At 46.4% G+C, this 25,516-nt stretch overlaps 1 protein-coding gene across 2 annotated transcripts in view; it reads right to left on the bottom strand.

Annotated features, from left to right (window-relative positions):
• Positions 1–336: 336 nt before the first annotated feature.
• The window catches only part of SHQ1 (SHQ1, H/ACA ribonucleoprotein assembly factor), a 183,449-nt gene continuing 158,269 nt past the window's right edge, over positions 337–25,516 (bottom strand). Inside the window, exon 12 of one of the 2 annotated variants that reach the window (XM_032458087.1) lies at positions 337–677. In XM_032458087.1, the coding sequence (XP_032313978.1) occupies positions 462–677 (216 nt within the window). In that variant the 3' untranslated portion in view covers positions 337–461. Of the gene's footprint in view, positions 678–15,072; positions 15,330–25,516 lie in introns of those variants that run through there. The other variant, XM_032458088.1, reaches the window with a different exon arrangement.

Here is a 25,516-nt window from a genome sequence, read left to right as displayed (position 1 = left end):
TCTTAAGAGAACCCAAGAAAGGTGAACTGTTCGGCCTCACGGAGATTGGAATGAACTTTGGGATTTGGCAAAAACAAGATGGCTTCTTGGTAAATTGTGGAATTTGAAGTCCAACAGGTTCAGTCTGAGACCTGATTCTTCCTCTTACTAGTTGTGCAAGCTTGAGCAAATGAATTCAGTTTCCTTTCCACATGTTGGAAATAGGATAAACATAAAACCAACGCTGTAAGTCTGTCGGGAGGCTGAATGAGATGATGTATATAAGCCACTTAGTCTTGTACCTAGAAAATAGAAGGCACTCAGGAAATGAGAGTCTAGGATTTGACGTTCTTCCAAGAACCAGATCCTTCGGCCCCGCCCACAGTGAGAGTTGGGGGATCCTCAGTCCATTTCATCGTTCCCACAACTCTGTTATTCTGTCTCCATCTCTCTGTGTCTTCTTTGATTTCTTCTCTTACTATCTACTGATTCTCTTGTATTTTTCCTTCAAGTCCTTTGGATTGGCCACTGCTCACGGTAGCACCTCGTGGACAGCACTTCCTGCCCCTAGCAGCTCCTATTGGCTGTCCCTGGTCAAGGATGCAGTCCGGTCCAATCAGCTGTGGCACACAGGACAGAAGTGCTGTGGTATGTGGCACTGCCATGCCCTTCCAGCAGGGTGGGGAGGGTACAGGCGCCTGTGGGCATGAAAAGATTGAGGTGCTGGGTACGTGTCGTGTCATAAATGCCTGCCCTGCACTTCTTCCTAAAGCACAGATGGAAGGAAATGAACCCTGTCTAAGTTCTACGCTCTACCAGATTCTGGGCATTCACATCACACTTATCCACTCAGGGCTGCACCAGAACTCTCGTGAGTCATTCCTCCATTTAAAAAAAAATGCTAAAAATTATACTTTATGACTACATTGGTAGCAGGATGAATATAATTGAGGCTGGATTCATTATTAGGTATTTACTATTATTTAGTTTTTTCCTCTGTTTTAAAAAGCCATTAAAGTCATGACATTATCATGAGCCCCTAGGCGCCGTCTCTATTGGGTCTAATGGAGAGGTCGGTCCTGCACCCATTTAATAACTCTTTACTGAGCATCTATTGTGGGCCAGATGCTGCTTTAAGCTCAGATTACACAATGGTCAGGAAAACAGGGTCTCTGTCCTATTGGACTTATTTTCCAGTGTGAGCTCCGGATCATTCTTCAAAACCTCCGAACAAGGAATGGAGTTTTTTGAGGGTTTGTCCTCCTAGTGATTATGGGGAATTGGGATTAAAATCATCCTCCCTTCATTTCTTTAACAACTGGATTTAGGAGGAAGAGCAAAACCAGTTGATCTCTGTCTCAGAGAGCCGTGAGGCACTTCTGTCCTGCACTGGGACGGACTCTTTGGGGGAGGCGTGCGGGGCACTGGTTAGCCAGGTGCTGGAGCCTTCAGATTCCAGCCGGGGCCCTTCCTGGCTGCGTAGCTTCAGGCAAGTTACTGTCCCTGCAAATGTAAAGTGTTCCCAGTGTGCAGGATTTTTATGAGCATTAAAGGAAGAACTCATTTGTAGCACAGTGAGATCTCAAGTAATGTTAGTAATTAATTAATATTCGAGGCTGCCAGAGACTGAGGGGCCATCTGCACACTGAGGCAGAGAGGGACTCAGTCCATTAACGATGTTGGCCACGGACAGCTCATCTGTTCTGTACCTGCCACCCCAAGAGCGGACTCGGGGTAAGACCAGGGCACCGAGGCGAGGGTGAGACTGAAGATAACCTGCACTGGCTGAGTGTGCCCTGCGGGTAGGTTCCGGGCTGCTTACTTGACTCAGTACTTCACTTAATTCTCTCAGGTCAGTGGTGAGGTTATTGTTCCCATTCTGCTGTGGAGCAGTTGGAGGCTTGAGTAGGTAGGTAGATGGGGTGGTACAGGGGAAGCCGCAGCTGTGTGGGGACAGTCCTCATCCTCTTTTGGCAGATTTGGAGGTAGAAGTGGACAGAAGTGAGAGACATCCCCAGACTTCTGGGAAAACCTGGTGTGGTGTAAGGCTAAATTAAATTACACATTTTTCAACTTTGGTGGACAGGTAGGTACTTTATGGCTACATCACCAGTTTCAGGGCAGTGTCTTCTGGCTGCTGCCGAAATGGAATCTAGGACTTCTCCTGCCTGTAGCATTTCTTAGACTTGGGAAGAGCAGTTGAAGAGCTCTGAACAGTGCTTAACCCTTTCCCCTCTTCCTTTCAGCCAACAAGGCCATTGAGCCCTTGCTCTTACCAAGCCTTTGGAGTGGTCCTTGTTGCAGCTGCCAAGGACAATAACAGCACCAGCCGTGGAGAGATTTCTGGAGGGGATGTTCACTGTCTCTACCTCTCAAAATTGTAAATGAAACACAGCTCCCACAAGCCATACGGAGTGTCATGTAGAACCCTTTGCACTGAATCTCTGACTCCAGCCCCCGCCCACCTCGCCGGGCTCCTCTCCCACATCTCCCTGCCTGGCCTTTTGCTCTCTCTGAATATTTAACTGCTCCTAATTCCTCAACAGCTCATTCTGTTTTTTTCCTTCTTAAATGGTTTTTCAAGATGCCCCTCTCCAGGGATGCCATCCCCGTCCTGCAACCTGCTCTCCAGTTTCCCTGCTCAGGGTTCCTTTCTCCAAGATCCTCTTCTCTTTCGCTAGCCTACCATTGTGTAATAAGCCACCCCAAACTTCACAGCTTAGAGCCACGATTTATTATTATTGCTCATAGTTACTCAAGGTGCTGTGGGCTGCCTGAGCTCAGCTGAGTGGTTCTCGCTTGGGGTCTCTTACGCAGTTGCAGTGCGATGACTGGGGCCAGGGTCATCTGAAGGTTCCACTGGTCTGAGAACCCGAGATGGCTCCTTCACCCCCTCTCCATTGCTTGGCTGAGATGGATGGGATGACTGGCTGCTGGGCGGGTATCTTTCTGTCCGTCTGCTTGTGCTGCCTTCACAAGGTTATGCTGGGCTTCCTCACGGCATGGTGGCTCAACATAGACTTTCTTTTCTACATAGCACCTGGTTTCTCCCAGAGCATGTGTCTCAAGAGATCAAGGCAGAAGCTACAAGGTTTTTCGGTTTTTTTTTACAGACCAGCCTCAGAAGTTACAAGGGCCACTTCCACTCACGTCTGTTGGTTACATAGGCCAGCCAGATTCAGTATGGAGAGAGTCATCCACAAGGGCGTGGATGCCAGGAAGTGCAGCTCATTGGGAGGTCAACTCGGAAGGCTGGCTACCACATTTTCCTGTCTTTCCCCTTCTCTGTGCTCAGGATCCACGTCCACCCCCACCTCAGCACATCTCTCAGAGCACTACACTCGCTTCTTTTCCTATCTCCCTGCCCCTACTGTGGGCGCCTTTGTGTGGCTGGTTATTTTGGAGCCTTCTGTGCCTGGTCTAGTGCTTGGCCCTCATGAAACACAACTTCCCTTCCTGGAACTGAGCTAAGCTGTGACTCAGAGCTCCCTTCACCCCGCCTGCCACCCACCTCAGATCTACTCAAGGCGCTAGTCGAATGGTTCCCTCACCTCCAAACTAAGGAGGGTCACCCAGAAACCCAGACACAGGCCAGGCCAGTTACCTTCCAGACAACATGGAACCAAGCATTTCTCTTTTTTTCCCTCTTTGATGACAAGTTAATTCGGTTCTTGAAAAAGACACCAACTGACAGCCCTGCAGCTTAAGGAACATATGTTTTCCTCCAGAGCAGCCCCTGTGCAGAGAGCAGCATGGGTAGATTCTGAAGAGGGCAGCTGAGGGTGGGCACACGTGGAGACCCAGCCTCGGACCTGGACTCCCAGGGACCAAGCCCACCCCTATAGAAAGAGCCAAGTAGGGAGGATGTTTCTTTAACAAAGACATCACCTCCGGGCACAGTCTGACAACCTGACAACCTGCCTGGCTTCAGGCTTCAGTTCTGCCTGAGTTCTTTCGTCTTTACTAGATTTAGGGTGGATTGGAGTGGGAAGAAAAGTGAAGAGAAAATCTATCCTGATAGTGGAGACCGAGGGGAGGATTATGAGATGAAGCGGGAGAGAAGTAAAGGGAGAGGAAACGTCTTCCTTCAACAGGCTTTACGGGAAATAAATGAATGCGAGTTCCTGCCCGTACAAACCACACTCACTACCTTCCTCCAAATCATGACCCAAAGCTTCTTCATTAACAATAATAAATAAAACAAGAACTACCATTTAACGGGCACTCGCTACAGGCCAGAAAATGTGTCAAGCACTTTAGATATGTGACCTGGTTGAACTGCACCATTCTGGGCAGTGCTTGCCCTTCCCCCTGCCCCCAGTTTATGGAAGACAATAAGAGATCTTCAGAGAGATGGAGGAATTTGGCAAAGATCACAGAGCTCGTAAGTGGCAGGACCAAGATTCTCACCCTGGACTGCCTGCCTCGAAAGCCTTGATGCTCAAAATCGGTCTGGTAGCATCAGCATCAACTGGGAATTAACTGGAAATGCAGATGCTCAGGCCCCACATAAGACTTATCAGGTCAGAATTTGCGTTTGAACCTGGCCAGGTGATTCTTTCACAGAGTGGAGTTCGAGGGCTCTCCGCCTCTCTCCTCTAGGTGGAAGCAGTCCTGAGGCCACTGGCTCGACTCACCAGCGTTGACTGAGCCTGGGTGACGAGTGACCGTTACCCAACACGTGTGAGCAGGAGCTGTCTCCAAATGGGCTGAGAACACCACGCTGCTACTATCAAGCTGTTCTTACCAGGCATGGGCCTTGGGATGGCTCATTCTGCAGTCCCTCAAAACAGCCCTGCCCGTGGAAAGGAGCTCGCCTTTTTCTTTTTAAGCAGTTTTCTATTAATGTGTAATTTACACACAGCTAAGCACCCAAGTCTTACTTGTGTAACTACCACCTGGATAAAGATATCAAACATTTCCAGGACCCTCAATGGCTCCTTCACACCCTCTCCCAGTCAACACCTTCTTAATACTCACTACTCTGCGCTTTACCATCATAGGTTCACTTAACCTGTCTTTAAACTTCAAATAAATAGAATGACACAGGACATTTTCTCTTGTGTCCATGTGGCCATGAGTTTCAGCCATGTTGTTGTGTATTGCGGTACCTGAGTCTTTTTCATCGCCCAGTATAACTCCACGAGTGACTACACCACAGTTTATTGATCCATTCTAGTGCTGATGGACATTTGGGTTGTTTCCTTTTTCTAGCTTTTATTATGTAAGCTGCTGTGAATACTTGTGTACATGTGTTGAGGTGGACAAGTGTACTCATTTCCCTTAGATAAACGCACAAGCATCAGATTGCTTTTATTCAGCATGAAGGAGTCTTTGTTAGCTACTGCTGGTTTCCCAAAGTGGTAGTACCAATTTAAACTTTCGCCAAAAGCATGTGAATGTGAGGGTTCCTCTTAAATTCTGCTCCTATAGATAGCCGGGATTCCATTAACTCTGCACTGAGTCATTCTCCTTTGAAAATGGGAAAGAAAGATTTGCTCCTAATTTCCTATCTAGGAGATGATGGTGCTACACGTCATCCAAAATCAACAGATTGTTGGTGCACCTTCGTTTGACATCAGATATCACAGGCAGAGCGCTCCCCTGGCGCACTAGACAAGACACTTAATCCCAATGAGCTGTGACAACTGAAACTTTACAGCATCAGCTCACATTAGAAAAAGGTCCCAAAGATGTAATCAACCTTTACAAACATATGGGGCAAATCTGAGGGCAGTGCATGGGGAATTCAGGGCACAGATCACAGTAATGATAACCTGTAATAATAGGAGCTCCGTGGGTAACTCCTGGGCGGCAAGCAGAAATTACACCCCTGAGGTCTTCTCCACAGCAGAGGCCAGATGTTAACACACACTACCCTCTTGGGACCCTCCAGTTCACTAGAAAGAACCATGACTTGGGTCTCAGAAGTAAGGGTTAGGGGCTCAAAGTTCACGCTAATTGCTCACTGACCCTCGACCAACCATTTAGCCTTTTCACGCCTCAACGCCCCTTTCAATAAACCAGCAGCTGAACATCCCGACTTATCTCTCCCCTCCCTGACTCTTAGCCTACACTTTCTTTTTCTCCACTTGTTTAAAAATAAAATCTTTCTATTTCAAAATCATTTGAATATTACAGAAGAATCACAAAAACAAAGAAGAAACTCCCTTAAAACCTCTTTTAAGTAAATAGAAATTTTCTAAAAATAAGTAGAAATTTTCGGCTAAATAGAAATTTTCCCTGAAACATTTGAGGGTTCATTGTAGACACCACACCCTTTTACCCCTAATATGTCAGCCTAAATTTCCTAAAAACAAGGACAACTTCTTATATAAGAGAAATTAGGATTTTATTTAATATCAGTACAAGACTGTTACTTAATATGCAGCCCCTGCTGGAAGTCAGCAGTTGTCTGAGGAATGCTTTCACAGGCTCCTGCTTCCCTGCAGTCGGCACCAGGTCAGGATGTGCGGAGCGTTTAGTTGTCATGCCTGTTACAGTCTCTTTTAATCAGAGACAGTATTTGAGCCTTTCTTTCTCTCTTTCAGTAATATTGACATTCTGAGGAGTGCAGACCAGTAGTTTTATAGAATGCCCCTGAACTTGTCACTCTACACTCTCAGCACACGCAGATCTACAAATCCACAGAAATGAAGTGTTTTCTCTCCACCAGGCTTTTGTTTGAGCCAGCCCCTCCACCTGGAACTCCCTTCTCTGTCTCTTTCCCCTGGGGCATCCTCATTCAACCTTCTCTGAATGACCCCCCTAAAGCTTGGATAAAAGCCTTTCCCATTGCACCCCTGTCTTAGCCCCTCTGAGCATCTTCCAAGCTGCACTGTGTCGTCTGTGTGGTGAGGCATCGATGACCGCCACTCCACTCAGGGCTCTCACATCCGCCCTGTTCAGGCTCCCCCAAAAAGTACAGGTATGAAGGCTTTGCACAGTGAGCCCTCTTCCTCCACATCGCCCTCTGTGTGCCCAGGGCCCCCTCTTTGGCTCACGAGTAACGGGGACATTGTAGGGTAGAGCTCTCCTGGTTCTGTCAGAGGTGGCCCCGCCAGTATGACCAGCTAATTGGGAGGAAGCCCTTTGTGGATGGAGCAGAGAGCTGCAGGTCAGCTGGGTGCTGGGCTAACAATAACAACAACAGCAGCAATTTTAACAGCAAACACAGAGCACTTAGTCTGTGCTATGTCTAAATTATTTACGGATATTAAATCATTTACTGCCATGACGTAGACATTTTGGTAGTGTGTTGGAGGTGGCCTGTACTGGCTCAATGAGAGCCAATTGTTAAATATTTAGGAATTTCACCATCTGGTTTTTAAACCATTGATTGCTTAAAATTGACCACTGTGGGAGAATTTATAGCACAGAAATCAGCAAATGCTAAAAATCATGGCTTTTTTGGGGGGTGGGGGTGGGGAGCTGATTTACCATCTCACTGGAAATTGTTATCAGCCCAATTTTATAAATGAGGAAACAAAGCAAAGAGAAGTTATGTAACTTGCTTGAGGTCATGTAGCTAGGACATTAGCTATCTACCTGCTGCATAACAAATTGCCCCCAGACTTGCTAAAACAACAATAATAATTTATTATCTTTCATGGTTTCTGTTGGTCAGAAGATCAGACAAGGCCCAGTAGGGATGGCTGATCTCTGCTCCATGCAGTCTGGGCCTCAGAAGCCTAGAAAGCTGGGACCTGGAATAATCTGAAGGCTTGTTCACTCATGTTCCTGGAGGTTGATGCTGGCTGTTGCCTGGGGACCTAGCAAGGGCTGTCAGCTGAAATGCCCGCCCGGATAGAGCATCCTGGTGTGGCCTCAGCTTCCTGACATCATGGTCGCTGGGTTCCAAGAGAGACTGCCAGAGGGGAACAAGATCCTTTTTATGACTTAGCCCTGGAAGTCATACAGTGTTCCTTCTGCCCATTCCTGGGTCAGTGCAGTCACAGCCCTGTTTGTATTCAAGGTGAGGGAGCAAGTACCCCTCTCGGCAGGAGGAGTGCCGGTCACGTTGTGGAAGATAGAATTAGTAAGTGGTGCCATGGAGATCTGAGCCCACAGTCAGGCTCTGGAGTCCATGCTCTTAACCAGGCAGCCTGTTTGCTCCACAGAAACTGGGCAGTTGGCTGGTGAGGGCTGCAGGCTGACAAAGCACTGAGCATGGGACCAGCACCCCTCACAGGGCTTCATCTCATGTCCACCCAGCACAGTCTGGGCCCCTTTCTTCAGGGACATCCATCCCATGGCCCCAGGCCCTACTCCAGTCCATTTCAGCCCCTCTCTTTTATACATATCCTCATCCTTTTCTCTTCCCTCCCAATAGACCTTGGGAGTCATTAAACCTAGTGCCCAAATCATTAGTTATCAAAAACCCGCCTCTGCTTTCCTTCTTTTATCCACTCTTATATTAAGATGACATATCTGCCTGGGCTTAATCGTGAGTGGCTTCCTGGAGGAGGACTCACTTTCCTACCTAAAATAGACCGAATTATTTTAATTTAGGGAAGAGAAGGAAAACATAAAATTGTGGTTTCCTGGAGGCAGCTTGAAAAACCGTATCCTAAATTATCTCCCTCACTGGACACTTTGGGGCTTACTTAGTCACCCTGTTGCCTCAGAACTTATCATGAGGTAGATGCTTTACTGATTTTATGAATCAATTGATGATAAAACCAAATACATTTTGAAGGGTTACTCTGTGCCAGGTACCACCCTAAGTGCTTCACAGGTATTAGCTCATTTTCTCCTCGCAAAAACTCCATGAGACAGGATAATAATAATCCTATCATTACCTCCATGGTACAGGTGGGAAAACAGACACGGACAGAATAAGTAATTTGTCCAAGATCGTCAAGCCAGCAACTGGTAGAGTCAACTATACTACCCTCCTTGACAAGAGGGAAGGAAGGAAGGGAGGGAGGGAGCTGGGGGTGGGGGTGGGGTGGGGTGGGGGAGGAAAGCACTGTAATCCTTCATCCCAGGCCAAGGCATCCCCCTGCCAAAATGTGACTGTTGCTATTTGGAGAGTCACTAAAAACTTTTCCTGCCACGGTGCCTGAGATCCCCACATTTACATTCATGTCTTCAGATTAAGGTCCCCAGATTACAAATGTCGTTCGACAAGAACTCTTCTTCAAGACCCTGGCAAGCACTCATGTATTAGCTCAAATCAACGTTCGTGTTAAAGGACTTTGGCAGGGTTCTGAGACTTTGGACCTTCAAAATGGCACATTTGGGGAGGCAGAAAGGCAAGTTAGAGAATATGGACCGTGTTTTGCCCTACTGGGCCTCGTCTGATCTCCTGACCAACAGAAACCATTGTTTCCCCCCAGATCTCTCTGCTTGGATGAGATACCACCTCAGAGGGCAGTCTAATAACAAAACTCTCTTTCCAGGGAGGATGACAAGAAAAAGCTGGGCTTTCAAAGCAGGGTCAAGAGAACCCCCAAACAAACCTTTCACCCACATCACAGGGCGGCCTGGGGCCTCCTGCTTCCAGCCTGAGGCCGAGTAAAGATATCTTGATGAGGAAAGCCCCGAGAGGAGACAGCAGAACTGTGAGAGAGGGTTAACTCAGGGACCAAGTGACAAGAGGAAGAACCAGGATTAGCCACTGGTGACAAGCCGACCTTAGCTTGTCTAGCAGAAATCTGGCAGCAAAAGGATGAGAAACCTGGAGGCCAAAGGTTGAGTTGCCAAACCCAGGAGGCACAGCCAAACAGGCCTAAGTGAATCCGCAGAGCCTTGACCTCTGAGCACCCGACGTCAGGCAAGAGACTAGGTTCCCGAAGAGAGGTGGTAAGTCAATCTCCGGGAAAGGGAGGCATGTTCTAACCCAAAGCTGGTGGTCGGTGGGTTGGTGCGGGTCTCTGAGGAGCAGCCCCCAGGACGAGGATTCAAGCACAGGTGGCTTTTTGGGAGGCAAAGGAGAAACGGGTAGGGAAGCGGAGGAATGAAACAGTCGAGGGCAGGCAGTTAATAAAGGGCGAGGGACCCGTCAGCAAACACTGCAGGCCACTGAAGCTGAGTCCCAGAGGGCTTTATGCAGGTGCTGGATGCCTGGAAAAACCCTCCTCAATGTCCAACAATTGGGGCTTATGCCAATAAATCATAGGCTATGCTCTCAACAGAAAGTTACAGAGACAGAGAGGAAGGAGAGGATTTAACAGGAATTACTTACAAGTAATCGTTCACGGCAACCCAAACATTCACTTATCTGTTCTTCCTCAGATTTTTCCATAATGAACAGATAACTTGTTATAAAAAAATGACAGACATTCCGAAAGAAAGAAAAAGTACAAGTCTTAAATATGATAGGAAATTTGGCAGGTCAAAAAATTCGAAAGCAAATCCTTCTGAAAAACAAAGGCCCCCCGCCTCCAGTAAGGTCAGCATGGTTCCCTAGTTTATCTCTGGGACAAAACTACAGTTTTAAAGGGAAGAGGGGTATTTTCATACAGACAGTGGGCTCACAGGCAGATCCACCTCCACCTATTCCCTGAAACAGTCTGAGATTTGCTGGATTCTACAGGACACACATCTCTGGTCCAAGTGGCTCTCCAGGCCACTTCTTGTCATCCCACGACGATATAACACCAGTGTACCCTAGCCTATGCATTGCAGGTATCTGAAGAGTCAGGCTGGGGCCATCTTGCCCTAACTTTCCCATCAGGCCCACAGTCCAGGGCCCAGCCTGGCAAGTCTGAGCCTGTATGCCAAGGCCTGTTCACCAAAGCCTGTTTGAGTGGAAGCCCCAAGGCTGAGTGATGGTGGCAGAGCCTGTTGGGCAGGACCAACAGAACGGGCAACCTGCTCAGTGTAATGCAGGCGCACAGTCTCCTCCCTGAGAAACTGAAGCTCTACTCCCAGGGAAGTGTAAGAACATCCCAGCTCCTCCATCACCCAGGGCATAGAGTTCCTTCCTGCTGGATGGTGGCCACAGGGGCTTTGAATATTTTTGGACAGCCAGGAGTGGAGGTAGCAGGGGCTCGAATCATTTGAGGATCACAATTGGGTAAGCAAGAGGATGTATTATGATGCACATAGAAACATGTCCCAGGTACAAAGACCCTTGGCTCCACAAACAGCAGGAAAGCAGGTCCAGTGCCTCTTGGCTCTTCTCCCACCAGCCTAAAGGGTCTCTTACTTCATCCAGACACTAAACTTCTTGCTCCCTGTTCCCCTTCCCTCCCTCTCCCCCAATCAGTGGCCAGCCCAAGCCTATCCCTGCTTTCCTCTTCACATAATATACATGATCACTCCTTCCTCTTCAAAACTTTCCATCTAACTTCACATTTTCTCAGTGCTTAAGATATTCATGGAAGAAGCATCTATTCAACCAGTTCATACAAAGTATTAATGAATAAGAACATTTTAATGTATTCAGCCAAAGGAATGAATCTCTAACAGCTGAATTCTACCATTTGGTGGCAGACCATTAGGCAGAGGTTTGTTTTGTTTTGATTACCTTCCTAGAAAAAATTCCTAGACCAGAGCACCTTGCAACTGGGTCTTCAATAAAAGTATTAAAATGGCACTGCCTGCTTGAATCTCACAGATGTATAATCTATTCAAACTTTAAGGGAACTTGGAAACTACATAATAATAATAGTAAACATATATTGAGTAATTTTTATGCTACATAAATTGTGTTATTCAACCCACACATCAACTTTATGAAGTAGGTACTGCTATTTTCATTCCCATTTTACGGATGAAGAGATTGTGCTTGGAGAGGATAAGTAGTTTTCCTAAGGCTATGCTGCAGCTAAGGAAGCTGGGGTTTGAACACTGAAAGTCTGGCTTCACGGTCAGGACTCTTCCACTTCTTGACTGTCTTCCATCAACGTTGCATGCACTAGGAAAATAAGATTGCAGGGAAACTGGGCGTGGCAAGAATAATGAGTGAATGGCCAAGGTCAAAGTCTTCCTTCTTCTTGGCACTAGTTTTCTGCTTCATCCAAAAGAAGGAAGTGCAATTCTATGAGTCACAGAGGGCAGGAGGCAGCGGAGATCCTGACAATTACTTCCAACAAACTGGTATTCAAACGTCTTTTCACCATGACAACTTTTGTTCTAATGAGTTGCTATTTGGAAGTCCAGTATATCTTGCAGATAAAAATGAGTTATGCTGGTTGAAGGTGGGAGGGGACAACCCAAACTCAAACCTTGACCCGATGGGGTCCCCTGAGGCTCTCCCACGAAGGCACTAGGCTTGCAGAGCACATTTGGAAAATCATTCCCTGTTGTAGATTACAAAAAATGGCCAAAATTCTTTGTAGGCCTTCCCATCAAGAGTTGGGGTCCCTTTCTCTATTCCTAGCATTTGACCTAGACTCCTGACTTGCTTTGGTCCCTAGAATGGAGTGGAGGTGTTGTGCCTGCTTTGAGCCTAGGCCTCAAGAGGTTTCTGTGCTTGCTCTTGGAATCCTTCTGCTACCAAGGCGAGCAAGTTCAGGCTAGCCTGCTGGGTGATGTGAGCCCACATGGCCCCAGCCATCCCAGCCGAGATCGTCATAATTGAACTCACCAGCTGATGATGCCCATCTAAGATCAGCCAATTCCAGCCCAGACCAGAAGCTGACTGCAAAATTATGCTGATGTGCAAAATTATGAGCTAAGAAAATGATGTTGCTTTAAGCTACTAAGTTTTGGAGTGGCTGGTTTTGCAGCAATAACTAAACGATACAGTTCCCTGATAGAAGAATCTCAAAGGGATGGCACGGCCTTCCCTCCGGGTCTCAAAATGTGGGGGAATGGCACAGCAAGAAGTCTGTGCCTAGAGTAGACCCTATCCCCAGTCCTAACCACAGCCCTCCCTATCCACCTGTGCCTCCGGATGTGATTGGCAGAGGAGAGACATGTCCCCTTCTGCCCTAACTTCAAACAGAATCACAATCACAGAGGAGAAAAAAGACTCTTTATCGCTTGGCCTCAACAGAGCCAAACATCCACCTAGAGAATTTCATTCAGAATCCACGTGTGCAGAGAAAGGGCACATCCCAGGTTCTCCACAGATGCCTCCAGGCTCATGGCATTCTTGAAGACTGGGGCGGGGGAAGAAGCCGCAGAGAGAAGGAGAGAAGGTCTTGAAGCTTAAACCTAGCATGTTACCGCTGCTCAGAAAATGCCACAAAATGTAAATGAAAATTTTCAGCCGCACTGGGAGAAATCAAGGCCCAAGGCCCCGGGTTAATCTTTCAGACTGTCGGACACACTGCGAAGCTGTCTCCATTTATTTACTTCTAATTGAAAGCTGGCGTGCTGAGGGTTACTCCACCCAGGCGTGAAGCACAGCCATCCGTGAAAGATTTCCCAAGACCTCTCTCTTTGCAGAAGCATCCTTCATGTGCTTGAAAGGGAAAATGTCACGGGGACACTAAATTAAAACTCAGTTTTGTCTTTGAAAAATAGATTCAATCCTCAATAGGATGTGGTTGGAGAGATACCAGCATTAGCATAATTCCTTAGTACACTTTATAGGCCAATCGGAAAAAAAAAAAAGGATGTTCAGAAATCCACTAGAATAAAAGGTCTCATGGGTGCCACACATGCTAATTTTCACAGACAGAGACTCCTGGGACCCACAGTTGACAATGGATGGTTTTCTCAGGGCGACTACCTCTTACAGGGGTGGTGTCAACACAGTTGGTTAGCTGATGGGAAACCATCCAGGAAAAAGAAGTTGACTTGTTTTCAAGATTGTTAGCTATGTACAAATTCCTTAGTTCACTCACTCACTCCTTCATTGATTCAACAGATGCTTACTGAGTCCCAACAGTGGGCGAGCCACTATGTTGGTTACTGGGCAGACAACTGGGCAGGCCCTCTAAAAGCTCACAGTCTATCAGGAAAGAGAGACAGGCAAACAAGTTAAGACAGTCCTCCATTTACATAAAGGCTCCCTTTGGAAAACTTTCTGTGAATCAGTTTCGGACATAAACCAGAATCACTGAAAACTCTGGACCCATTAGTCAGGTATCCACACAATAGTGGAGACATCTGAGCATGCACAGGGCTGCCTGGGTAGGCGCCTGACTTTTTTCTTAGATAAACTCTGTCATTAGTGTAAAGAAGTAAAAAATATGGGCACTGGAGTTGGCTCCTGCAAGTGTTGGCTCTGTCTTACCATCAGTGAAGTCTTTGGCAAGATCCCTGTTTCTCAGAGTCTCAGTTTCCTTGTTAGCAAAATGAGGATAATGTCATTGAGGGCTGCAGTGAGCACAGGTAAAAGACTACCCTGACCAGCCTCCCTTGCAGCTATGTGTGTCCATGGCAGAAATCTCGTGCCCATGAGATGTAAGTGGAAGTTGCTGGGTAGGATTTCTGGGAAAGTGAGCTCATAAAACAAGCTGGCACTTTAAAAAGTATCTTTTGGCTTTCCTCTTTTTCCTCATTGTCAAGGATGTAAATGTAAAGGCAGAAGCTACAGCAGCCATATTGGACTATGAGGTAACCTTGAAGATGGAACTCCTGAACTAAGAAAGATAGAAGGAGCCTGAGATTCTGATGATCATGGAGCTACTATTAAGCCCATGGCTGCCAAGTTTCAGGCTTATTTTACGTGTGAGAAAAATTAAGCATCTCTTAAAATCACTTTTATTTTTGGTCTTTTTCTAGATACTGAGGACAACTCCTAATACAAATAGCCATGAAAATTGAATGAGGCCTTTCATGTTGAGTGTTTGAACCAGTGTCTGGCCCACAGTGAACTCTCAGGGCAGAAGAGTTCACAATGACATGATTCATATGAAATATTTACATTGTCTTAGCTCAGATCGCTAGAACAAAATACTATACACTGGGAGGCTTATATAAATGAAATTTATTTCTCAGTTTTGGAGGCTGGAAGTCCAAGATCAAGGTGCTGGCCAATTTGATTCTTGGTAGGGGTCCTCTTCCTGGCTTACAGATGACTGCTTTCTCACCACATCTTCATGTGGCAGAAAGAGAGGAAAAGCTCTGATCCTTCTCCTCTTATAAGGACACTAATATCCTCATGGGGGCCCCACCCTCATGACCTCATCTTAAACTACTTCCCAAAGGCGTTCCTTCCAAATACCATCACACTGGGGGCTAGGGCTTCAATATATGAATTTGTGGGGCATCAGTCTACAACAAGTTTTAAATGCAGTTAGTTGGCTTAAGTTAGATGGGCATAAGCAGGAAGCTGCCTAGATAATACCAGAAAGCCCTGAGGGCTATGATAAAGGGATGCCAGGAAACTGGAGGACTGGAAGGCCGATGTGATCACCGGGGATGGGAGACTGTGTCTCTATGCCGTTCTTCCTGGCAGTCCGAAGATGGGAGGGCCAGTCATTCTTCAAGGCCACTCCTAACTCCTGAGAGTAAAACCACATCATCTGATTAAGAAAACCTCAAACAATGAAGTCCATGGTCAAACCACACATCCATCTTATGTTTCATTCTTGGCTTCGTGGATGACACAACAACATCCTCAGTAGACTCCGGGGAGGATCTGCTGTGTGCCGGGCTCTGGCCTCGCGCTTGCCTCCGGGCAAATCAGTCCGAGCCAGCAGAAGCAGAGGGTGCCCTCCAGTGAGGGATGCTGAGGAGAGTTTAATAGAAAGATCTTTTGCAAAGATGTGGGCAGGATGTAGAGAAACCTCAGGGAGAGTGCAGCAGTGGGGATGAGGGTGGGCGTTCCCCACCTCTCCCGGCCCCTGGGCCTGAAGCCCTGAGGGGAACAGACAGCTAGCAGAGCCTGCAGAGAGGGCTGCCCAGTGGGAGGCAGGGCTGTGATGGCAGGACCCAGCCAGCTCACAGACCGCACAGCAGTGAGCCTGGCCTCACCGCCCTCCCACTTTACCCTCACGTTTCCCATGAACTGAACCTTCCAGAAACCAGAGAGCAGTGGGGCCTGGGACCACAGCCCATTCAGTTCAGCCTCCTAGACACAAAGCAGGGTGGACAGTGAATGTGGAAGGGCCGTGGGCCTCATTCTTTCCGTCTTCAACAACTATCCCTGGAGGCAGAGATGATTATTCCCTTCATTAGACAGATGAGGAAACGGAGGCCCAAAGAGAAACCACTGACACATTTAAAACATAATTTTGTAAAGATGGACAACTAGGATTCTCTAGAATGAGATGGTGAACTCCCGCTCCTTAAGCAATTTAAAACAAGGTAGGATTTCTATTAAAATGGATTCAGGTCTTTGTCAGAACTTAACAGACGTGACAGTTCATGCCCCTATGGGACGCACACTCTGATCTCTGTTTTACTGTTGAAGAAACAGAGGCTTAGTGAGGTTGAACCAGGTGACCTCTAGGATCCTTTAAAATCAAAATAGTCTCTCATTCCATGACTACTTAAACCATCACTTGTAATCTGTACAAACAAAACCACAAAAAGTCCCCACCACCACCAACAAAAATTCGTGCTGAAATGATAAAACTCTTTCCATTGAAATACGCCACGTCAGTAAATCCTTCCATTCAGGGACACAAAAGTGGTTGACATTAGTGAGAATAGCACAGATAACTTAAAATCAGGGACAAACATGTTCTGCCCCTCCTAATTGCATTCCCGGCCAGGATGCCCCAAATTCTTTCTAGTATCCCTCCTTTGTATCCCAAGGCCAAAGTTCCTTGGGAAAAAAGAAAAGGGTTTGCTGGAGCCATTACATTTCATAGTGAGTGTTACTGGACATAGTATTAGCTGGGATTCTGTTGGTACAAGCTACAGGAAATCCAGCTCAAACTGGCTAATGTTAAAAAGAAAAGCTATTGGCTCATGACCTAGAATAATGCCGGCTTCAGGTGTTGATTGATTCAGGGCGCAAAGGATGTCACCAGGAGCTAGCTCCCTTCTCTGTGTCTTGACTCTGCTCCTTGGTGCTGGCTTCATGTAGCTGCAAAGTGGCTACCAACAGTTCCTCAGACCACTCCCCTTCCAGCATCAAATCCAGCAGGAAAGCAGAATTCCATTTCTTCAATAATTCAAATGAAAAGAGTAGAACTGAACCTCCCCAGCCCTGATTGGCATGGCATAGATCATATGGTCACCATGGCCAAGGAAATGTTGCATCCCAATTGGCCAGGGTGGGGTGGACCCCTTCTATGACATGTGGCCTGAGGCTGGACAAAGGATGATCCCAGAGAAGCATCAGGGCTGCCGATCAAAGAATAGGGCAAGGATGGGGGTGGGGATGGTGGTAACAGCCCCTGTCTACCACAGTCAGCAGTACCATTGCCAGAAAGATGGACCAGGGAACTTCTAGGGAGCCAGCACAGTGAACCCCGTTGCAAACACTCCTCTGGTCCACTGGGTTCCTGAGTTTGGAAGGGGAGGAGGACCCAAAACCCTGGTCAGCATAGCTTCCTTGTTTTCTTTCCCCACCTTGGCTCCTCCAACTTCCTCTCCACTCAGCACCCAGAGTGATGGTGCAAACATGGCATCAGGTCCCAGCCTGTCCTGCCTGAACTCCAGAGCTTCTCCCGCGGCCCAAGAAGCCCTGGGTGCCTGACTCACCTTCCTCCCCGGCCACTCACCATTTCTTCCAGCCTGCCACTCCAGAGTGTGGGCCATCTCTCTGCTCCCAGATGTGCAAAGGTGTTCCCATTCTGGGACCTTGCCCCATCCTTCCTTCCACAGGGCATCCCTGTTCCCAGATCTTTGCAGCTGAATCCTTGCCATCCCTCTGATCTCTGCTCAGGCCTTCCCTGACCACCCCTGCAAGTCCAACAGGACTAGAGTCCTTTGGCCACCTATATTTGCTTTTCTTCGTCACCTGGATTACTACTTGAAACCATCTTATTAGCTCGCTTAATTGCATCCCAACTGAAGTGTGTGCTCCACAAACACAGGGATGTGGTTGGTCTCATTTGCCCCGGGGTCTCCAGACCCTAGAAGAGTACCTGACCCATAATAAATGCTCAGAAAATACTGGATGGATGAAAGAATGAGTGAAAGGAAGAAGGAAAGAAGGGAAGGAGGTAGGAAGCACATCCCTCAAAGGAAGATTCTAGAAACTCAACTAGAGAAATTCTCCTAAACCACTTAGCACAGCACCTAGCACTCAGGAACTACTCAATACATCAGAACTACTATTTCGTTACTAGGACAGAGTAGTGGGCAACACACATACACACGAGTAAGAAAAGCAAGAGCAAGAAGAGTTCCCCCACTTTGCCTGGCTTCACCTGGCTTCTGAAGAGAGTATCTAAGGCCCCTGACTAAGCAACGTCCCCCTGGGCTCCCCCGGAATGAGTGCTTGAACCGAGTTCAGATCCCAAGAGTTTGGAGTTCATTTTCTTTTGGCAAACTGTCGGCCCTTCTCTTCTAAGGGAAAAAGTAAAATAAAAAAAGACACTCGCATAACATCTTGGAGATCAAATGGCTCTTGGAAAACTACATTTTGATGAGTGAAGGAATCAAAACCATATGAATGAAATTCTCCCCAGATCTCCTGGGGGGAGATGGGAGCGGGAGCAGGGGAAGGGCAGGGACGGCGGGAAAATTCAGCATTGATTTTTCTGAACACGAAGACATCCATGAAGGATGGTCTGAAATGTCTCTGGTCCTTGAAAACAGTTTGTTGACTATATGCCAGCCGACTCAAAAGAGAAGGAAACGTCAAAGTGTTTTTTTTTTTTAAATCACCCCGGTTTCTTTTCTTCTGATTTCCCCTCCTCCACGGAGCTGACTTTGAGGTCTTGCTAGCGACTGGATAAGGTAGTGGGTGGACATTGAGTGTGGATAATTTATCCCAGAAAGCAACTTCCAAGTCTCTCCCTGAGGAAAAGGCCTGAGATATATGCTGAAGCCAAATATTTTAATCAGGTACTTAGATGAGCATCTTTTTTTTTTTTTTTTTTTTAATGGTTGTGTTTCTATCTGCATTTTGCTGATGCGGGCGAGTTGCAGAAGGCAGACTTGAAAGAGACTTCACGTAGAGTGTGACTCACGCTGTCACTTGCTGCAAGAGGAACGATCGCTTCCACTTTTTTTTTACCTCAAGCACAGAGAAGCTGTTTCCTCTGCTCTTATCCTAACCTCTTGAGAGCCAGTGACCCTGCTGACCACCATCCTGGGTGGGGGACTGAACCCAGTAACAGTGACTGGCCATTTACACCGTACAAAGCCCTGAGCATCATCTTGTTTCAGCCTCCCAAACTACTCTGAGGAAGCTCCACTTACTGTTCTCATTTTACAGATGAGGAGACTGATGCACAGAGAAGTTAAGCAACTTAACCAAGGTCACACAGCGAGTAAATATCAGAGCTGGGGTCTAAACCAAGGTTTTGCCCTTGCTAGAGTCTATCCTCCCAAATGTTATTTCCCTCCAAATATTCTGAGTTTCTGGAATTTGTCTTTGCTTTTGCTGTTCCATCCACCCAAAAAGCCTTTCTCACTGTTCCTCCCTTTTCTCCCAGCCACCTGACAAGAATCTTCCCCATCCTCCAATCTGTGTCTCATGTATCCATGAAAGCTTTTGGGAAGCCCCCAGATTGGTTGGGACTCCTCCCACCTCTGAAGTCCAGGACACTTGGTGCCTCTCTGGTGCTGTCCAGCCCATTCCATGTCATAAAACCAGCCTAACATGCTGGTTAGGCGACTCGGCTTTAAATGAGACACGCCTGCATTTAATCCCCGGTTGGGACACTGTGAATTTACAAACCACTGCAAGACTCAGATTCCTTATCTAGAAAAGGGGGGAAATGAGCTGAGGGGTGTAAGCAAGCAGCCAGCTCATACATGCAAGGCACAGAGCAAGTTTGCCATCCACCTCAGCTACTGGCTTTCAGTTCCTTGGCCGCTTGTTTGCGCTCTCCCACCTGACTGTAAATGCGCTGAGCAAATGTAATATTCACTGATTTAGGCAGTGATTGGAAGAGGCATTTCACTAACTGAGTTTCAAGAAGGAGGCAGGAGCGGGGGCTGGTGGGGGCAGCAGATGGAAATGCAGCTCAGAGGCAGTTAAGAGCAGCCTGGTGGATGGAGTGCCTGCTGTGTGACAGGGTGTCCAGGATGAATTCATTTAATCCTCACAACAGCCTTGGCAGGTAAGGGCTGTTATTATCCCCACTTCACAGATGAGGAAACTGAGGCCCAAGGAGGTTGAATGTCTTGCCCTAAGGCATGCATGTATTTGCTAAGTGCAGAGTCAGGATTCAGACCCCGACATTCTGGGTCCAGAGTTCAGCTCTAAACATCCACTACCCCACAAACCAAGCAATCTCACAACATAGGACATACTCAAGAGAAATAAATGTACGTGTCCACCAAAAGACAACTCCAAACATGCTTATCGAAGTTTTACTGATTAGCCCCAAACAGGTAGTAACCCAAATACCCATCAAGTCTAGAAAAGCAAAATAATGTGTGGGGAGCCTCATACAATGGAATAGTACATCTTTATGGAAAGGGACACATCGCTGCTACATGCCACCACATGGATGATAACCCAGACTTCATGATGAGGAAAAGAAGCCTACAGAGAAGAGTGGACGTTTGTCTGGGTCCAAAAGGAGATGCCAAGATTAAGTGTCCAAGAGATGATTAAGGGAAACACCACTGGAAAAATGGGAGGGAGCCTGGAGAGGCTGGGAACCATCAAACTATGATGCAGGTCTGCTCCTTGTGGAGAAAGTAGAGGAAGGGAGGGAGGGAGGGAAGGAAGGAATGAAGGAAGGAAAGAAAGGAGGGACACAGGGAGGGAAGAAAGAAGTTTGGTTAGATGGGAACGTCTCAGATCACTTTGCAGTTCTAAGAAAACACAGCAAAACCAATGAGCCAAAATTGCCAGTCAAAGGAGTTCCCCATCCCCCACGAATAGCCTGCATTAATGCCCCTGCCACACCCAGTCAAAGGCAGGAGCAGCCTATGGGAAGTTTGTCCATCCACAAACATGGTGATAGATTTCAGAACCCAGCAGAACTGGTTGTAGGGGCATCCCAACAGACAGAGATCTGAGAGATGCATTTTCATGGCCACAACATTGAACAATTCCATAGATGAAGGTCAAGAGCAGGCAAAAATCAATGTTCAGTGATACAAGTCAGAATAGTGGTTTACTTCTGGAGTGAGTAGGGCTGTGGGTGTGGCTGAGAGAGGGCATCAGGGAACTGGGAATGAAAGTTCATTATCCTGATGGCAGGTGGGGATTGCATGGGTAAAAATCCTTTGAAATATCACTTAGGATTTGTGCATTTTGTAGAAAAAATGAAGTTCTTCATGAGAGACTGCAGTTCTGTAAAATGCTCAGCCCTGGGCACAGAGGGGCGACTAAAGCAGACAGGGGTGCCGGCCCCGAGGCATGTAGTGAGGAGCGTGGTCTGGAACACAAGACTGGGGCAGGGAGGCCCGTTAGGAAGCCTTGCAGGATGGTCATGGCAGTGAGCCCTGGGCATTCGAGACTGTCTACAAAGAGTCAAACCCAAGAAGCATTTTATCAAAGACTCTTGAAAAGAGAGAGTAAAGCAAAATGACTGACTTGCAAGAAACGGGAACTAGAGATAAGAAAGCAGGTCAGGAATCATCGTAACTGCTTACGGAGGAAAATGCTTCCAGAGAGATCAATGGCAGGAAAATTCGATGTGACTTCACTGCTGGGACCTCACGAGGTAGAGCCCTGGGACTTGCATCTTTCCTGGAGTCAGGCTCATCTCCCTGTGCCCAGCCATCAGGTTCATTCGGTTTACAGGGATCCACTGGGAAATTATGTCTGATATTTCTCAACTCCAGCAAATGATTTCACACCTTTGTGAGGACTGCTGGGAGGCAGGTAAAAGAATGTGGCCTCTGAGGGAAAGAGGTGCCAATTAGGGCCAATTAGAACTAAATTGACCTGTCATTTGGCGGAGATGCCTCATGGACCTCACCCTGTTCTGGAAAACTGAGGATTTTGCCTGTGGGATCATTTGCTCAGAAAGTTTTCTATGGAATTGTGCCTGTATCAATCATTCCTTAATATTTTTTATCTGCAGTACATTGTATATATGTATTTACATGCAATATAATGTATACGTGCAGTCGAAGTGTAATAATTCTACCTAATAAAACTGAAAAAGAAAAAAATTATCATCATCATAAAAACAAATGCCCAAGTATAATTGGTTACCCAATTAAAAAATAGAATATTACCTTTAAGGCCCACTCAAATGCCTTTTCATCACCTCTAAGGTATATTTCTGCTTTGCATTATTTTCTGATTATATATTTTGTTTAAGTTTATTAAAAGGAATTTTTAAAATACTGCATAATATAAAGAATAAAATGAGCAACTTTGTAATTCCAACACCTAGTAAGGCGCGCCCTTAACCTCTCATGCACTTCCAATGTTTAGTATATGTGCATATGATTATGTGTTTACAAAATATAATCATACTCTTTTCACTTGAGATAAAAAAATTGGTAAATGTAAAAAAAAAAAGGAAGCATTTTTAAAAAAGCAAACTCATCCCAATGACTCTTGTATTTTCCATCACTTCTATTAACAGTTCTTAATGTCCAACCATTTTCAGCTTGAGATGGTGATGCTGCCTGTCAGGCTCTGAAACCAAACACGTAAATGTCTATATATTTCAAACTAGCACGCCCTCACAATCTGAACTCGCCACAGTTTTCCAGAAGGAAGAACTGTAAATAGAATATGTTACACTTGTCTAACTTTTCCTAGGCTTTTTTTTAACTGTCCTATCTTTCTGGTCTGTGATAAATGCAAAAAAAAAATGAGAGAGAGAGTATTTATCCAATAATTTACTCTGTGGAGACAGGAGCATAATTGAGTCACCCAAGTCAAGCACTTTAGGAAAATTTCTATCAGGTGCCAGCCATCCTGTTCTCAGCCTAAGCTTTATTTAAACTTGCTGGATCAATTTGAATCAATTTGACATGTACACACTTCAGGGCATGGTTAGTTTCAAATCAATTAAGCTCCTTATGACTTTATGATTAAGAACTCAAGGTTATAAAACATTAATATAAAAAATCACAAATTATAAAGTGAAAAGTAAAATCTCCACCTACGGTTTCATAAAAATCACCAGGATCATTATGTAAGCGTCATTAAAACAAACAAGGTAAGAGTAATTAGGTGGTAAATTGAGCACAGTGGTTTCAAAAGGCTTTAACTGGGACGGACCAAACAGTTTAATGAAAATTAGGAAGTCAGAGTCCAGGGCAGCCTTTGGCAGGTTCAGATCTGAAAGGACCTCCACAGAGGTCTGGTGGCCCTTGCAGCAGCTCAAGCTTCCTGTGAAAAGCAGAGTGGGCTCTAGACCGTCCCTGAACTTGACCAGCCTGCCCTTCATCCCGGACACAAGATTACGACCTACTCTTGGCTGGAGCCAGCAAGCAACCACGTGAAAGCATTTTAGGGATCACAATGAAATGTGATTCCCACTTTCTAGAGTTACATGGAATTTTTCTCTCCCGATTTTTGGAGCTCAGGAAAAGGAAGTAAGGAGGAGAGAGCCAATTCGAGTTTACATTAGAATAATAAGGAAGGCTTCCCAAGTTGCCAGGCCCCTCGATAAGCTGGATCATTGTCATTTGTCTTTACAACTCCCCATGGGGCTGATGTGGGTTCTCTTAATTCTCATCCTCTTTTAGAGACTGAAGCACAGAGAAGGTAGGTAACCTCCCCGATGGCCACACAGCAAGGAAGGGGCAAAACCCAGGCCTGTGTGATTCCAAAGGATGGGCTCTTCACCTCCACAGAACGGAGAGGCCGCTTCTATTCATTTATTCAACAGGTACTGACTCGGGGCTTTTGCCTCCTCTGTGTTCTAGGAGCTAAAGATACAGTGTGACTCAATCAGCCAGGACCCTGCCCTCATGGGACTTCCACTGCAGTGCAAAGAGACAAGTGAAAAGTAAATCATTAAACAAATAACAAAGTCAGAGAGTGATAATTCTCTGCAAAGAATGTTCAAAGGGTAATGTGACAGTGACTGGTGGCTTCTTTTATTGGATGGTCACCTCTCAAGAGATGGCATGAGAGCTGATGGACAAGAAGGTGCCAGCTGTCTCGAGATCAGGGAGAAGGACAGGCCACACAGAGGGGAGGGCAGGAGCAGAGGCCCCAAAGGATGAATGAGCTGGCCATGTGCAGATGCCAGGAAGAAGGTCAGGGCTATGGATTAAGGATGGCTACAAATTCTTTGTCTATTTTCCTCCCTTTGAATCTGGGTGCAGCTTGTGATTTGCTTTGACTAGCAGAATATGAATGAAGTGGCAGTGTTTTGGTTCTGGGCTTAGTATTCTGACAATTTCTTATTTCACTCTCTTGGAGCCCTGAGCCAACAGGCATAGGGATCCAGCTACATTGCTGGAGAGAAATACATGCTTAGCTGGCCCCCAGCGGAGGATCCTGTCATGTGAGAGGAGTTTCAGCCCCAGCCAAAGCCCCAGCCAAATGCAGCCACATGAGGAAGCCCGACTGACACCATAGTGGAAGCGAGACGAGCCTCCCAGCTGAGCCCAGCTAATCCACAGAATTGCGAGAATAACCCAAGATTGCTGTTTCAAGCCACTAAGCTTCAGGGTGGTTTGTTTCGCAGCAATAGATGATTATAGCAGCCCAAGTGACTGCAGTTCAGTGGAGCAAAGGGGATGGTAGAGAAGAAAGCTGGAGGTCAGTCTCCAGCAAGGGCTAGATCCGGGCAGGGCCTGTAAACTAGGATAAGCAGTCAGGATTTCATTCAAAGTGTGATCGGGAACCAGCTGAAGAGGCATGACATAATCTGATGACATATATATATATACATATATATATATATATATATATATATATGTATATATATATATTATGCTTATTCTGGCTGTTGTATGATGAATGCATTGTGGGGTGGGGAGAGCAAGAGAAAAAGCAAGGAGCTATCAGTTATGTGGCTACTGTGGGAATACCAGCAAGAGACGATGGCAAACTGGACCAAGGTAGGGGCGGTGGAAGTTCAGTGAGCTTATTTATGTTGTGTTTTGGAGACAAAGATGTTGCTAGATGAAGTGTACTGGGACTGTTGAGGAAAACTGCTTGATCTTTGGCTTGAAGAATTTAGTTGATGGGTGCACTATGCTCTAGGATGGAGAAGACTTGGGAATAGGAGCAGGTTTGGAGAAAAGAGAACAAGAGTTGCCTTAACCATGCTAAATTTGCGGCATCAATACGATACCCAAGTGGAAATGTCAAGTGGACAGTTGACTACAAGGCCGTGGCGTTCTAAGGCAAGGTGGCTCCTGGAGGGCTTTGGAAGTCCTGGGAAAAGCATGGTATCTGAGAATGTGTATATAGATAAGAAAAGGGGGCTCTGGACTGAGCCCCAGGGTGCTCTGACATTTGGAGATGAGAGGAGGAGGGGGATTTAGCCACAGAGGCAAGGAAGGAACAGCTAGTGAGGTGGGAGGAAAACCCAGAATCTATGAGATCACAGAAGTCAGGAGAATAAAGTTGTTAAAGGAAGGAACAATCAAATAAAGTCAAATAAGATAAAAACCGACATGACCACTGGTTCATGGAACCAATGGAAGTCACTGGTGATCCATGAAGTCATTGGTGATTCAT

The sequence above is a fragment of the Camelus ferus genome, chromosome 17 (genome assembly GCF_009834535.1).
Source record: "Camelus ferus isolate YT-003-E chromosome 17, BCGSAC_Cfer_1.0, whole genome shotgun sequence".
Lineage (NCBI taxonomy): Eukaryota > Metazoa > Chordata > Mammalia > Artiodactyla > Camelidae > Camelus > Camelus ferus.
The sequence above is the reverse complement of the archived record's forward strand: the minus strand, read 5'-3'. Positions and strand labels throughout refer to the sequence as shown.